The sequence below is a fragment of the Plectropomus leopardus genome, chromosome 14 (genome assembly GCF_026936395.1).
Source record: "Plectropomus leopardus strain MGB_pleo_1.0 chromosome 14, ASM2693639v1, whole genome shotgun sequence".
Lineage (NCBI taxonomy): Eukaryota > Metazoa > Chordata > Actinopteri > Perciformes > Serranidae > Plectropomus > Plectropomus leopardus.
Genome location: NC_142189.1, coordinates 28,045,131 through 28,061,591, shown reverse-complemented (window position 1 = coordinate 28,061,591; position 16,461 = coordinate 28,045,131). Strand labels below are relative to the sequence as shown.

The 16,461-nt window shown below is 37.3% G+C and overlaps 3 protein-coding genes across 6 annotated transcripts in view; 2 read left to right on the top strand and 1 right to left on the bottom strand.

The window, feature by feature from the left end:
• Window positions 1-829: 829 nt before the first annotated feature.
• Window positions 830-7,309, top strand: ppp2r3c (protein phosphatase 2, regulatory subunit B'', gamma). Its single transcript, XM_042500830.2, has 13 exons — window positions 830-1,019; window positions 1,147-1,271; window positions 2,312-2,416; window positions 2,575-2,687; window positions 3,651-3,748; window positions 4,036-4,106; window positions 4,208-4,340; window positions 4,566-4,621; window positions 5,011-5,086; window positions 5,355-5,491; window positions 6,024-6,161; window positions 6,375-6,434; window positions 6,801-7,309. Exons 1-13 carry the CDS (start codon window positions 953-955, stop codon window positions 6,993-6,995), a joined length of 1,374 nt encoding a protein of 457 aa, XP_042356764.1. The 5' UTR covers window positions 830-952; the 3' UTR covers window positions 6,996-7,309.
• Window positions 7,310-8,649: 1,340 nt separating this feature from the next.
• fam177a1a (family with sequence similarity 177 member A1a) lies at window positions 8,650-16,389 on the bottom strand. 2 transcript variants are annotated; one of them, XM_042500174.2, is made up of 6 exons: window positions 16,258-16,389; window positions 12,336-12,465; window positions 11,646-11,831; window positions 11,097-11,163; window positions 10,682-10,779; window positions 8,650-10,524 (listed from the first exon to the last, which is right to left on the bottom strand). In XM_042500174.2, exons 2-6 carry the CDS (start codon window positions 12,402-12,404, stop codon window positions 10,315-10,317), a joined length of 630 nt encoding a protein of 209 aa, XP_042356108.1. In that variant the 5' UTR covers window positions 12,405-12,465; window positions 16,258-16,389; the 3' UTR covers window positions 8,650-10,314. The 2 variants fall into 2 exon arrangements, with proteins under 2 accessions (XP_042356108.1, XP_087944071.1); XM_088087945.1 differs by lacking the exon at window positions 12,336-12,465 and having other exon boundaries at window positions 16,258-16,376.
• Window positions 12,923-16,461, top strand: part of ttc7b (tetratricopeptide repeat domain 7B) — a 29,091-nt gene continuing 25,552 nt past the window's right edge. For 2 of the 3 annotated variants that reach the window (XM_042500172.2, XM_042500173.2), the window contains exons 1-2: window positions 12,925-13,111; window positions 16,211-16,365. In XM_042500172.2, coding sequence (XP_042356106.1) covers window positions 12,991-13,111; window positions 16,211-16,365 — 276 coding nt within the window. In that variant the 5' untranslated portion in view covers window positions 12,925-12,990. Of the gene's footprint in view, window positions 13,112-16,210; window positions 16,366-16,461 lie in introns of all 3 variants that reach the window. The other variant, XM_088087944.1, reaches the window with a different exon arrangement.

The window sequence follows — 16,461 nt, the reverse complement described above, 5'->3', positions numbered from 1 at the left end:
AGAGAAACCAATAATATTTTAAGCAAATGTCCAAATATTCATTCATATTCATTTCGTTTTTTGTGCCCCCTCACTTAGTAATTTTGGTTTAAAATAGACAATAGCAACTTCCATTCATGATTGCATAGATGACTAATTATTTTTTAAGTAATCATTTTTTAAATTGATAGCAGTAGTTATGAAGGTAGCTTATTTGTGTGAGCAGATCGACTCTCTGTGTTGATGAGTAATCTGTAGATGTACAGCACCTTCAACAAACACAAAAAAGTCAACTTCTAATCAATCTAGTCAAATTCTAATTTGCAAAAATAAAACACAACTGCAAATACATAAATTCCACCAATTAAAAAATACCTGTGAATGCATTTTATTAACCTATAAATAAAGAAGAAGCATTTGTGTATATTAACATAAAATACTTGAATCAGTAAACTTCTAACTTACTTGTGAATCAGGTTTGTGTGAATCTCAATGCGGATTTGCATTTTATTAATTTATGCGTTTATTATTATTATTATTATTGCTGTTGTTGTGTATAATTTGTGAATTTTCAGATATATTTTAAATTTTCAAATTTGTTTTTAAGGTTACATATAGTTTTTGTATTTGTAAATTCTTCTATTTTCAGATTACACTCTTACATACATTGTCGATCACTTTACACAGATAATTCTAAAACAACTCTATCTCCATAAACTATTATCATCTACGATATATAGGTCTATTATGCTGCTTGTTTATTTGGCTGTTGTGGGGGTTGTTTTTACATATACAGTTTTACAGTATGCTTTTATTTTGAAATAGGAAATACAAACCGGAAGCTATGATCTTATTCAGTCAGTAGCTCGGCGTTGTCCTGGAGCTTGGCGACTTTCATCTACTTGACACTTTTTTTTTTTTTTGTACTAGAAATGTTATACTGAGGAGATATTAGATTAACTCCGGAACGGGCATGGCGAAAGAACAACAGCCCCAATGGGTGGATATTTTAAGAAGGAGGTTAGAAAACTCCAAAAAAGGTAAGACAACATGTAAACTAAGGGGACATACAGGCTAACGTTAGCTACTTTGGACTGATAGCCAGAGTCGTTGCTTTGCTATCACAACATGAATTTGCTTTTGATCCACGATCCTGTGTCTGTACAGATGAGAGAAGCGACGAGGAAAAGAAAGCAGAGGAAACTGAGCTGTTCACCAAATATTACACAGAGTGGAAGGGAGGAGGCGACAAAGACAAGTCCTACAAGAACATCCCACGGTTTTACTACAGGGTAGTTACACATCCACACGACATATGTTAACACAAGGGTAAAGTGTTGTCAATTCTGTTATTTTGATTGTTTTATAGTACAAGACAGGGGACTTAACTCATTGCCATTACTAATTTACAATAAATAGATTCATTTGAAGATAATTATTTACAACGTGTAATTTTACATTTAGAGGACCAGGTTTTGTAAGAGAAGTGGTCATAGTCACACAGATTTTGCCCCAAAATAATAAAACTACAAGATTAATTTGGGTAAGGTACTGTGTGGCAGGACACCCTAAATTTTATTGAAACTATATGACACTGGAAAAAGCAAACTAATGAAATGCAGTTTTTCTGCTCCACAACTCAGCTGTTTGATGGTGTGATGATTCCAACAGTGATAATAAAGCTCTGACATTACAGTATGGTACAGTAATAGTAATATAATGGCAGTAGTGATGATGACTATGATGTTGATTGTGTCATCACTGATGTGTAGTTGCCGTGCTCTGATACATGCTTGCTATTACACTTTTATTATTTTTATTATATTATTATTTTATTATTCTGACAGATCCTTAAAAAGTCTTAAAAGGCACTAAATCAACATCTAAAAATAGGGCTTTAAATAGTATTAAAATGTCTTAAAACAGTCTTTCAAAAGTCTTAAAAATGCTAGATGCGGTAAGATTGGTGGGAATTGTTTTTCTGATGTTGTATTGTTAAAGCTCAAAATAATTGGTAAATCTGAAGAAATAATTATAAAAAGTTACAGAATGCCTCTTGCATCAACATCACAAAAAAGTAATGTATTATGTTACAATAGATATTAGGCAAAATTATCTCGTATCTTAAGTAACTGGTGTCAGTTAATGATTTACTTTCCTTTAATTTTGGTTTCTGTAAGATTGGTCTTAAATTTTATTACAAGTGGCGTCAAAAAGGTCTTCAAAAGTCTGAAATCCCACTTTCTTTAAGCTGTAGGAACCCTGTTAAATGATAAAGATGAGGAAAAAAAGAAGTGAAAATAACTCAGGTGATGCTGATGATGCTCTGTAGCTACCAGCTGAGGATGAAGTGTTACTTCAGAAGCTGAGAGAGGAATCCAGAGCCGTCTTCCTCCAAAGAAAGAGCCGAGAGCTGCTGGATAATGAGGAACTACAGGTAAAACACACACACACACACACACACATACACACCTAAAAGCAGTCAGTCACAACAGTATGACTTTTACTTCTGCATAAAAAAACAAAAGCAAAAGACTGTTATTTGGTGTCCATAAACTTTGTGGTCTTTTTACCTTACTATTTGTCTTTTCGCAGAATCTGTGGTTTCTGCTCGATAAGCACCAGGTGCCTCCAGTGAGTGGAGAGGAGGCCATGATCAGCTATGAAGCCTACCTGCAGGTCGGGGAGAAAGCTGGGCCCAAGTGCAAGTAAGTAACAGGAAGTAGAGATTTACCGTCAACCGTACAGTTCAGATAATAAACCCTGTGTCAGTCCTGTTTATGTGTTTATGTTTGAACCAAAGATTCATGCCAAATCAAAGGTTGATTGTGGGGAATCCCTCGCCACTCCTTGACTTGTGCAATAGAATAATTGTATATTTGAACAGAAACACAGAAAATCCTTCTTGCATTGAAAATGTATTCACTACCTCTGGTTGCCAGAGATGCATTTAACGACATTAAACAACCCAAGCTGCACACACACTCTGTGTGGATGAAACTTAACTTTTGAACAAGGAAATAAACACAGTGGGTTAATATGTCAGCGTGTGTCCACTATCAGCTTTATAGAGTTTGAATATTAAAGAAATTGGGTAATGTTTTCATTTTGCAAAGGAAAGAGGAATCTGAATTTGGTGTGTTAAGCAGAGAGATTAAAGAAAATTATGTACCCAGAGGAAGAAACAACCCTTTTGAAACTTGAGCAAATTAGTTTGAAATTGAAATCATAGAAACAAGGTGATGAGTAGGAAATGACCCAAAACTTAGCAATGAATTAGTAAAAAATTCCAAGAAAACTGCCTGAAAATGAGTTTTAAAAAGTACAAAATCATTCTATAACATAATTTTGAATATATAATTGTAATCATTACAGTATAGCTTTCTGTACACTTTCTCCTTGCTTATTCTCTTCTTAAATCTAAATCTACTAATTACTTGTAGTTTGTGGAACATTTCTTGCAGAGTTGCTCATTGCATTTCCCATGTTTTTGGTTTCAGAGGGTTAAGTTCTTCTGAAAGGGGTCTGAATGCAGCACTAAAATCATGACATCTATCCAAGTTCCAAAGGGGTAATAGCAGATGTAAAAGGGGAAATCTGGCTTTCAGATCAAATAAAGTAATATATTGAAGAGTAAAAATGTATTTCCCCTTCTCTCCTTGCTCTGTCAGAAAATTCTTCACAGCCAGGGTGTACTCCAAGCTGCTCCACAGTGACCCTTACGGCAGAATCTCCATCATGCAGTTCTTTAACTACGTCATGAGGAAAGGTTTGGACCCTATATTTGGCTCTCTTGTCTAGCTTGTCTCTTGGTACACATTTAGCAGGGATCAAAACTCTAGATAAATAAGATAAATAAGTATAGTAAATCTTTAGAAGGTAAAAAACAAATAAAAGGGCTTCATTACTTTCAACTGATACAATTTTCTGAACATAGGTCACATCAGGATATTTCTCTTCATATTTGGTTTTGTTAGTATTTCCCAGCCCTGATTACTTTCCTGGATGTGTCTTGTCATTGAATAATGCTCATTTCCATTATCTCTGTACATCTAGTGTGGCTGCATCAGACCCGGATAGGTCTGAGTTTGTATGATGTGGCAGGACAGGGCCACCTCAGGGAGTCGGTAAGGATTTTTATGAATAACACACTTTAAAAAAAGTGTATTAGCACTGAAATAAAAATAAAAAAATAAAGCAAAAAGTTGACATTAATCACCTTGTGTAGGATCTGGAGAATTACATCCTGGAGCTGATCCCCACTCTGCCTCAGCTGGACGGACTGGAGAAGTCCTTCTACTCATTCTACGTCTGCACAGCTGTTCGCAAGTTCTTTTTCTTCCTCGACCCACTCCGAACAGGTGAGCCTGAAAAAGTATCTTTAATGTAAAATGTTAAAAAAATACACGTCAAAGGGTTGTTTTAACAGTTTTAAATGTGTAAGATAGAAGGATTCAGGGACAGGTGCTTCATTCAAAGTAATATCTGTGCCTATTATGTGTTTTAAAGATGCGACACAGAAATTTCGAGTTTACAAAGTGAAAAAAATTAATTATTGAGTGTATTTATGTTTTATTTTTCTTCAGGAAAGATTAAAATCCAGGATATATTGGCGTGCAGTTTTCTGGACGACTTGTTGGAGGTAGGGTTTTTTTTTATCGCTCACATTGCTTAACCTTTTTAGGTCCATCGTTTGTCTGTTTTAACAACTTCTGTCTCGATTCATCAGTTCTAAAAGTATATGTGATAAAATGTTTATTGTTTATTAGATTTATTTTTCTTCTAATTGAAGAACTAAATAGTGTAGGCAGTAAATGTAATGGTGACCCCAAAAGATGTGTCACTTTGTGGCTGTGTTACAAAAATTAATGCTGGGGGTATTTGTTGGTTACTTTATGAAATATTACAACATCACAATGCAAATCCATTATCAGGCAATATTCCCACAAAAAAGTAAAGTTCAGCTGACAGATCAGTGATTTCATGCTTATGCGCCCTCTCACCCTCTTTCTTCTCCCTCTGGGCTCTTAGTTGAGAGATGAGGAGCTGTCTAAAGAGAGTCAGGAGTCCAACTGGTTTTCAGCTCCCTCTGCTCTCCGAGTCTACGGTGAGGAAACATCTGTGCATGAGTGTCAGGTTCCCGGTCTCACGTCAAATGTCACACGATACTTAGGAATAATATATATTATTAGTGCCTCCTAAATGAAGAGATTTTGGTGGGAATATGGAGAATCTAGACTCTGGGTCTGTAGAAATAAAGCAGCATTGATATGTATATGTAAAAAACCAGCTCAGCAAAGATCACAGACTGCAGCCAGTCAGCCGCTGTGTTTCTGCTGTGTCTGGATTATTTTTATATCTTTGTGTCTCTATAGGCCAGTACCTCAACCTGGATAAAGACCACAACGGCATGTTGAGCAAAGAGGAGCTTTCACGCTACGGCACAGCCACGCTCACCTCAGTCTTCCTGGACAGAGTGTTTCAGGAGTGCCTTACCTACGACGGAGAGATGGTACAATCAAAAACAGTGTCTGTGGGACAGTTGTGGTAGACAGACAGACGGGTGACATATTTAAATCCTTGTCATTATTTCAGCAAGTTTCTGGGAATCTAGTGGAGTCTAGAGGTTTTTTAATAGTTGTGGTGGAGAGTGCAGCCTCATCAGTCTAACATCACCCAAAGGTGCTCAACAGGGCTGAGATTTGATGACTGCGAAGCTCAAAACATGTGATTCACTCCCTTTTGTACACTCATCAAACTGTTCAGTTAGCTGTGGTTGTTATTTATGTCCTCACATTTATGCAAGGTTTTCTTTTAATCATTCACCTGTCTCTATGTTAATTTTCAACTTCAATCAAACTTATTATGTTAATGTTCAGCTGCCTACTGAGTCAACACTGTCCTCTCTGGGCAAGTGACACAATTGTGGTGACCTTTTTTTAATGTTGAAAATTATTGGGCATTGGCCTAAATCTCCTCTGTGCAGAATTTTAAGAGATAAATGAGACATTCACTGGACATAACTGCCTCTTCCTCTCTCTCAGGACTATAAGACCTATCTAGACTTTGTGTTGGCGTTGGAAAACAGGAAGGAGCCAGCAGCGTTACAGTACATCTTTAAACTTTTGGACATGGAGAATCAAGGATACCTCAACGTCTTCTCTCTCAACTATTTCTTCAGGGTATTCAAAACTCTTCTTCTTTTCAAAATCAATGCACACATTCACAGAATACCTTGTCTATATCACCACGGAGATCAAATACTTGTTAATCAGCAAATTCAAGCCCCCGCCCCCCCTCCCACTTTTTTTAGGGTCATAACTACAAGATCACACACAAAAAAAAAACATTTTTACTCACTGTTTCATGATGCTGTTTTGTGTTTTGTTCTTCAGGCCATTCAGGAGCAGATGAAACTCCACGGTCAGGAGCCTGTCACCTTTCAGGATGTCAAGGTAAAAGTTATACAATTAGAAAAACCATTTTCAAGGACTGCAAATTGTGTGAAGCACATATGTACACACACACACACACAGTCCAGACATGTTTCTTATACACACCAGTTCTTGTGCCCAGCCTTGCTATGAATATGGCAGCAGAGTGGTGGGTGCTTTTAAGACAGTGAATTTTACTTTCAGCTTATTTTAAATGAACGTCTTCCAATTTCTTTTGACAGAGCTAATGATGGGTCTGTCTCAGATTTACATTTATTTTGGCTAACATCAAGTTCATAACAGGAATTTTGTTATGCCAGATAGAAGAATTCTTTGTTTTGGTATTAAAAAATAAAAAATGATGAACCTGCCCGTTCCTCTCCCCAGGATGAGATCTTTGACATGGTGAAACCTAAAGACCCCTACAAGATCACACTCCAGGACTTGGTCAACAGTTGCCAGGGCGATACCGTCACCAGCATCCTGATTGACCTCAACGGCTTCTGGACCTACGAGAACAGAGAAGTGCTGGTCGCCAATGACAACGACAGCAGCAACACAGCTGACCTGGACGACAGCTGAGGATGATTTGGGGTTAAAGTGTGGTAGAGACACTCCTGTTACCCGAAAGGTCACGTTTTTCTCTCCCAACCTTCAAGTGTCCTGCTGAAGTGTCAGCTCTGAGCTCTCCCTGCTGACTCAGGTCGCTCTGCTTCAGTCTGAGCTGTGAAAACCTTGAGATGACAGAGGGAGAAGGAGGAAAGCAGTACTGTGGTCTTTGTGAATACTGCTCTGTGTTCCCATTGTTTTCCTGTAAAGATCTAATAAACCTGTTCTGTTTTTGTCATTGACCTTTATAATAATAATTGTTCCCTTTTTTATGCCGTTGCTGATAATGCCTGAATGTTTACTTTTATCTACATGATGGAAGCACCTCATCATGTTACACACTCAAATGGATTGTCAAATTTCACTTAAAACAGCTATAATTGATACTTTTATATATAACAGTGGATAAACTGACAACATATAATGTAAAATGAGTCATTCACACGTACAAACAAAAGAGTTGTGACTCTTCAGAGCTTTTTAGCATTTTTCAGCACATTGTTTAGATGTTACAGCTTGCAACTTCACTGTTTCGGTTCGCATAATTTGCAAACCAAAAACGGAGCAGAAAGGAAGGAGAATATTGGACTTGCATTTGCTAAGTAGGCAGAAATATGACTCCAAATAAATGTTAATATTGCTTCATTCCTGTCAGATGTGTAAATATGCAACTGTTTGCTTACAAGTTTGTTACTGACCCCAAGTGACCAATAAATTTGTTAAGGTAGTTTAGGGATTTCTAGTACTATTCATGGGGAAGGAAAAAACATTTCCAGAGGTCATTAGTCCGTTCCTCTAAGATTTCACAGGCTGCTCTGGGGATTGTCGTGTGGCCTGAAATGCGTGTTTTCATGGCAGCTTTTCTAAAATAATTGTCATGCAAGGTGCAATGCTTATAGTTTTTTGCAATGAAATTGTAAGGACAAATAAAAAATTGCAAAAACAGCTGTGATGCTGCCATTGACTAGGGGATTATTATTATAAGCATTCAGTCTTTTCAACAGACTTACAATCTATATTTGATGGTTACTTATTTATTACCATTTTCATTAATAATTTAGTAATGAAGAAATGAAGACATAATGTTAGAACATTTTAAATAATGGAAATTGATTTGGGAGCATAAATGTTTATTTACTGTAGTTCTAGCTACTACTAGGCAATAATGTCCAGGTTAAGATTTGGGAGCATTTTTCTAAAATTTAATCTAAACTGCCAATTTTCAGAACCTGCTGATGTCTCTTTTGGCCTTGAATATTTTGTCTTACCAATATAATGATGTTTAAAAATTCATATTATCTTTTGACATTTCATGTTAAAACAAGTCGCAGAGCTGGGTCATGAGATTAGGGATAAAGTAATTCAAAACTTTAATGAACAAGACGGAATGAGATTTACTAGATAAGATAGAGAAATGGTTTTATTGACTCTAAATGTTCATGCCTACTGGCACATGATAAAACAACCAATTAAGAAACTTTCTAGAAAGTAAAACAGGTGGTTAATTCCTTTATAACTGTGGAAAAATAAGCAATTTGTTACATTATATATATATATATATATATATATATATATATATATATATATATGTATGTATATATAAAATTAAAAAAACAAAAAAGTCAACTTTTTGAATGTTCAAAGGTTTTATTAACACGGAAAATATAAATATGTATATACAGATCCATTAAAGGTTTGTTAAAGTAACTTTTGCATATTATGTTGGCCCTTTTTGCACATAAAAAAAGCATGAATAATATCCTTCATTGACTAGTGAAAGACATTCACCCACCAAGTGTTTTAATATACTACTTGTGGTCTGATATGTTGGGATTCCTTTGTCAGTACATTTTATTTTCTTATTTTATATAGTATGGTATTGTATTGTATTGTAAAGCACTTTGTAACACTGGTTTAGAAAAGTGCTATTGAAATAAAGTTATTATTATTAGAACTATTATTATTATCTAGAAAAACATTTAAACATCTATTCCTGTGCTGGATCATTTTAAGAGCCACTCTGAGGTCTGTCACCACACAGCCATGTCAGAGGATAAAAATAATCAATAAGAAGCTTATGATAGCTCAGTCTCAGCGTTACGCCCGCTGCGCAGTTAAACACTCATATGAAAGGCTTCCACAAGGACACTTAAAGAATGAGCCCTGAACACATGAAGGTAGTAGCACTGTATATGGTCAACTTTACATGCCACCAATTATCAATAAATCTGAGAACTACCATTTTATTACTGTAAATCTATATTGGCTTAAAGTTGCCCTTTTGGCATTTGCTACAGAAGACAATTAGCACTACAAGATGTTTCTGTTTGTCAGTCGATATAGGTATCATCACAGAAACTACAATTACAACATTTCTTTGAGGTTAATATTGAAGTTACAGTCAGAACTACTGGACAGTTTCTCTTGTGCTATTACCATTGAATTCCAAGTTATGCTTACCAGAAGGGCCATACAAGGAAGTAAATGATGCTTAATAAAGATGTAATAGCACCATTACGTTACGTATGAGCAGGCATATCTTATGCTCAGTAGGGAAACAATGAATGCTATGAATGTAGCTCCTCGATAAGCCAGCCCTAGTTGATAACTCAACATTTTATAGTACAGGTGTTCAAATAGCAGGAAGCTACAGAAGTCTTGAGAAGGTATTCACAACTACTAAAAGGCTGAAGCTGCAATTTTGTGTTGAATATTATGTTGAAATTGTAAATGTTTATTTAGTTCTAGCTACTGATGGCATCACTCCCTGCTTAACTTTATAGCTTAGGAGTCAAAAACTACCGAGCTTTATTACTCTGCAAATGCACACGTCAGGCGTAGGCAATGATGTCCGAGTAAAGAAGCAATGAAAGAGACTGAGAGCAGAAATGGCTGAGCAGTGCCAGTATCAGGCCTTCGCCTAAATGGAAATGTCTGTTCGTGTTGTTGATTACTGTTTCATGTAAGATCCAGCATTTGTATCACTTTGTCACCAGATATCAATTCAAAGTGAGTTGAGCCCAAGTAAGGTCAACAAATAGTTAAATGATGCATGAAGGTCTTGCATATGATTTCAAAACTATACACAAATGTACATTCACTGGTAAGGCTAGTGCAGTCACTTCCACAGCCCTTTTAAATTTTCCCTGCACTGTTTACTAGGTTCTCTTTTTATAAAATAAAAACATAGAAAAATAACAATATTATTAATCTATACAGCTAAGTAAATTAAGGTTTTTGCCAACAGATAGAAATATGTGAGTGTTTGTGGTTTTTCTGTGCGTGTCAGTTTTCAGGAGGGAAGGGGAGAAGGGACTCTGTTGGTGTCTGCAGTGTTGAGAGAAGGTTCAGGTTCCAGCTCAAAGCTAATGTTTACAAAGGAGGCTCCAGATGCTTCTGGCTGCTCCACAGTAGCAGGATCATCCTGCTCACCTCTCCGCTGCTCCGCAAACCGACGCTCCGCCATGTCAGCCAAACGATTCTCCTCCTCTTCCTCCTCCTCCTGCAAGGCAACGCCAGTGTGTGTGGTGACTAATACTACTAATGATTATTATTTGACAGTTGATGCATGTGTGCTTTTATGGGTATGTCATTCTTTAATATTTACAGATGAAAATACAAATCAAACTGAAGGATGTGTACATATGCAAGTGTCCTACCTCTTTCTTTATGCGGTAATACTCATCGATAGCATACTGGTATTTAGGAGTAGTGATGCCAAACAGAGAGGCCAGTCTCTCTCCCATGTAGTCACACACTGCAGGAAACACACACATTTAACAAAGTTATCTTCTAACATTTGACCCAGCTTTTTTGTGATCATTTAGGGTGTGAAATAAGGCGAACCAAAATCAACCATGCACAGTTTAAGTGTGAAACAAGCTATCAAATACATTGTGACACATTCCTGGATAGTATCTAATTGATTCAGTTTGCTAATATTTCAGTAATTCTGCAGAATATTAACTTTCCCTGACATCCTTTGTCTGGAAAACTCATGATGTTTCAGAACCTTGTAAAATGTGACTGGTCCTTGCCATCATGAATGCCGACTGAAACAGTCGACTACTTTACCTGATATAGTGGAGGTGCCCATTCTCCAAAGGTGGAACCAGAAGTATGGACCCCAGGTCAGTTTTGACTAAAATACACATGAAGATAACATGACAATTGGACCACATCTGCTGATCAAACACTAAAGATCTCACACAGAACATCCTAAGCATCATTAAAGGCATTATTTCAAACCTGATGTCAACATGAAGCAGAACTGCAGTGCATAACCCTTCAAGCTGACAGCCCAACCCTCTAACTGGACATTAACCTCTGTGTCTTTTTTGAAAGTATCCCTAGCAGCAGCCAAAGTCAGATTTTTTTCTACATCCTACAAATTATATCCTCGATAAGAGCATAAGAGGATTATATCTATTCAGTATCTTTAAGGTGTCTCATATTTCAAATTACTTGGCCAAGCGGAATGGATTTGCAACTGACCAGAAATTTAGGTTTTTCATGTTACACAGGACTGAGAGAAGGAAGGCTGTGACCAGCATCTTGCATCAGAAGCTGTAAAATTCTGATGGATTCAGTAAAGTGACTGTAGAGTTTTTAATCACAGCCTACCGGATCTACAGTCACAGCATCTCTCTTTGCAGGAGCCTCCACTTCATCCTCTTCATCAGTGCTGTACTCCTCCATGGTCTCTCCACTGGCAAAGAAGATGGTCCTGCGGGGAACCTTCACCCTGCCCTGCCTGCCCACTGAGTCTCCCATCTCCACCCTCTCAAAGTCTGTTGCCCCTCCAAGACTCTGTCAATACAAACAGAATAAATATGAAATATTAAACAGACATTAAAGTTATATAATAACACAATTATTAATATTTGAAGTCATATTAAAGTACAGTATATTATAATTGATTTTAGTATATGTAACTGCCTAAGTGCGCTGAATGTGCAAGCAAACAGTTATTCTGACGGAGTTAAAGTGCCCTTCCACACTATTAATAAACTTAACTAACCAAGGTATTAAAAAACTAACTCTGTTTGTAGAAAAATTATATACCACTTCATGTACTGTAGCTTCACAGTAAGGTAAGTAAATTAAATCGTCCCGGCTTTGTTGACAAAACTCGGTTAACGTGTCAACTGCAAATCACTGGCTCGTAAATTAGCTTTAGCTTAGTTTAGCTACTTTGTGTTTGTTGACTGTTAGCTTCTCAGCTAAGGAAGTACTTCACTATTAATCAGCTAAGTATTTGTTTTATCGTTCACAAATACAAAAAGCGGTGAAAGTTGCATTGCAAGGACCCACCTTATCAGTTTCCATAGTTTGTCCAAGTGAGACGTTGACATTGGTTAAATACAACGACAAATCTGCCATCTCAGTCACTTCTTCCACCTCACCACGATCTGTTGTCTGGGTTCAGTCAGCACCACTTCCTCTGAGATTTTTCAGAATAAAAGCTTTTTGTGCACAATGCAGGTTGTTTGACGGTTATTATACGTTCCTGTAGTGGTCACTACTCTGCACAATATGAATGTCGTTCCCACCGTTTAAATACTCTATTTTTCATTTTATTTTAGCATAAATAAATACAAAAAATACACATTATTATTATTATTATTATTATTATTAATGATAATAATATAATAAAAAAGAAAAAAACTAGAGATAATCATTTTACTATTTGTAGTATATTTATAGTATTTGTGTACTGTAAAAAAAGAAGAAAAACAAGAGAAACTGATAACCCAGCCTTCACCCTCCTCTGATAAATAAAGAAGTCCCTTATCACTTTTTGGGTTTTCTATCAACATCAAATAAGCAATCAGAGGTAATCAAAGCTTTATTTCCACAGTAATGTTAGTGAGCGGAAGCTGTATTTCTCATACACAGCAGCTTGACACTCGCAGCAGCTCGAGGGATCTTCTTCTGGTGTTTTGGTCCAGTCGAGCCCACTCTCAAAATGACAGCGAGGAAGTCTGGCTCACGACTGGAGACCGAGATAGAGCGGTGCCGCTCAGAGAGTCAATGGGACAAGATACCGGAGTTAGTACGACAGCTCTCAGCCAAGCTAATATCAAACGGTAAGAAATGTGCGGCGTTTCCCTGTCGACCGTTCATTCAGTTTATGAGGCCTGCTCCTGCTGTGAGTCCTCGGCACTTCCTGACAGCAGCAGCCGGGACTGCGAGTTTCTCAGCTCTGTGCTCAGCTAGTTAGCTAGCAAAGGTCAAGAGAGAGACTTTCTTCATTTTCACAGGGGATTTTAGCACATCTGGCCAACGTGGTGTACACGCTGAGATGATTTGATTAAGCTATGGAGAACTTCGCTTAGTTCCTGTGGTCTGACAGTTGTGCCCCCTGGTTACCTCTGCCCAGCTGCCAAGCGGAACCACGTACAACCACAACACATACAACATCTGTCACTTCGCTAATGTTGTCCTTACATGACTTGTGTAATTAACTGATCTATTCTCGACATACAACAACAAACACCTTGATAGTAAAATTACAGTGGGAGCTACTAATATGTCTTATAGTTGAGATTTTGATTATGCCAAATTAATCAGAAGTATCAACATATTAGTTATTTGTTTTTTTGCGTGTGTCCAACGTAGCGTACACGTTTGCCGAAACAGCTGGACTTTCTAAATTGACAGATTTTTAACGATGGTTTTGCATGGGAGTTAGCTTCACTAGAGTTAGCTGTGTGGCTAAGATGCGTGACTGCTATATGCTAGCTGTCAAACTCCTCGCTGATGCTGAACTGTAAACTGCACTACTGGCAGTACAGCAACAACGCTAAAATCCCACTTATGTGTGTGAAATCTGTCAAATCAATTTGAATGAACGCATCACGATGTACATGACGTCACGTGTGCTCGTGATGCTTTTATTTGACAGAAATTTTATTGTTGTCTCCTTGACATGTTGTACCCGTTTTATTATGAAAAGTAGCTGGCCTGCATGCAAACAGATTAAAAAGAATCACATGTAAACACATTCATATCCCATGTTACAATGCAATTAAATTCACTCACTGTTATGCTGCACCTCTGCTGCAGGTGTTCTATTATTATAGATCTATTGTGCTGCTCTATCTTGCCACCTTTGCAAAAAACCAAGGCAGACCGCTCGGGCTGGTTAATGCATTTAATTATGATAAAGATTTCTAGTATGATTGATGATGATCTCCTTTTGGATCCCTGGAATCTGCATATTTTCAGCCTGGTATAAAATAAGTATTTAAGATAGCTATGTACTAGTCAGTTATTAAAAGTATAGTTGCAGTTGAGAGATTATTCTATAAAGTTAAGGTCAAACATTAAGTTATCCATCTACTTTTTTTTCAAGTTGTAGGTGAGCGTCAGCCACAGCCAAGAAGGCAATTAGAGAAAGTGCTCCTGTTCTGTTGTACTTTTGTCAGGCGAGGAAAGCTCCAGGCTCGTGCCGTCATAGTCTTAAAACTGAAGTGTTATGAAATGTGAGCCAAAACATGATCCTAATGTCTTCAGTGAGTGTTTTAAAAGTCTCCTGACCCCAAACACGGCCAAACAGCATATGAGCTTTGACATTATTTAGAGCCATATATTCCTTCACTTTATTCCTTCTCTTTATCTTTGTGACAATTGTTTTGAACATGTTATTCTAACAGTAAAAGTGATAATAACATGGACAAATATCGTTTGTTACGTATGTTATCAAAAAGATTAACTGCGATTTTACAATTGTCGATGTTTGCGAATGTTGCAGATGATTTCAGAACACTATGAAAAATGCTTCTTATTGTGGAATGTATTTTGGCACACAAGAGCTATGAACTCTGACTGGGGATAAGTAAGGGGATTACTGCTCATTTCACCCTTTGAACCTCTAAACACACACAATCACCCAATTGAGAAGTTTGCAAAGGCTATGCATAATTCGGGCTGGTATGTGTGTAAGCACTTCCTCTCTTTGTAGATTTACTTGCTGCAGTCGCAGTCGAGCTAACCACCAGGAGAGGAGAACTTTCAAAGTTGTAAAGTTTTTGTAAGTGTTTTAAAAGATTAGACTTATATTGATTTTAAATTGTAAATCAATTAATTTTAGACTGATCTTAGATTGGCTGTAGATTGACCTTCAGACTTTACACAGTGACCCTACATTAACCATATACTGCCCTTAGATAGGCATTGATTAATCTTTTATTGGCCGTAAAATAGTGTAAAGATTTAAAACTGACAGATGGATCCAAGACCAACTTTATTTATTCACCCCAATCCTACTAAAGTGGCAGAGAAGTGAGGCCTAGGGCTCAACACTAACTTTTAAAAGCAGTTGCCAGGCATCAGCTTTTGGTTGCTGAAACTAAAAGTATTGTTGCCATTTTATGTCACCTTATATTCTGAGTATTTAAGATACTATGCGGGTAGATGTAATCTAAATAAAGTTTGAATAGTTGAATAAAGTTTAAAAGCTGTACGAACAGAATTTTGTTAGTATGTTTGTGTTTAACTGATACTTTACAGATTTTGAATCGTAAGTGCTATCAGCGTGTCTACCCTCAAATGCCGTACAGTGAGTACAAGTACAACAGCTGTTGTTGTGTTCTTCAGAAAGTAACTCGTTGCTTTTTCATCCACTCTGTCCCTTTCAAATTTTGTTTTTCTGGACATTTGTGTGACACCAACACCTGTTTGTCCATCATCTCTCCTTTCAGAGATGACCTCCAATCTGCAGTAATTCTGCTCAGACAGCTGCCCTCTCATATACAGCTGCAGATACTGAGAGAGCTAACGCCACATCATGCACTTGAAATAAGCACGCCACCCTGCACAGGAAATAAATGCCTCCAGCTGAATCCACTCCGTCAAGACAATTTCCTCATTTATAGGTTTTTATCTCTGTAGGACTGGTTGGCAGTGATTTCATAGACGTTTAATGTCACATTCTCAATGTGCTGCAAACTCTGCTTTCTCTCATGGCCAAAAATTATAAATCACTATAAATCACAAAAGTGTTGATTGATTTTTGGGTGCAGTTTTTGTTGTTTGCTGTTCTATTTTTTATACTTTAAAAAGCGGGTACCACTCATGACAACTAAAGACCAAGAATTGGTTACCAATTTCTCAAAAAGTGGCAATGGCAACCTGGCAAGCATGATTTCTCTAAACATCTTGCATGTGTGTGCGTGTGTGTGTAGATGACCTGGGAGAGTTGTTGCTGGGGGAATGCAAGCTGCAGACGTACCTGAAGGAGAACCCTATCAAACAGGGAGCCAGTCCCAGGGGCCCACGACCTAAACTGGTGGAGGTCAGGAAACACCTCACTGCAGCTCTGGACCGAGGAAACCTCAAGGTAACTGCAGGTCAAGAGCTGGAAGATAAAATTGAATGAAGAGTTATTACTTTGTTTCTTATTTGTTTTACAAATTCAGGTTCCTGTCAAATAATT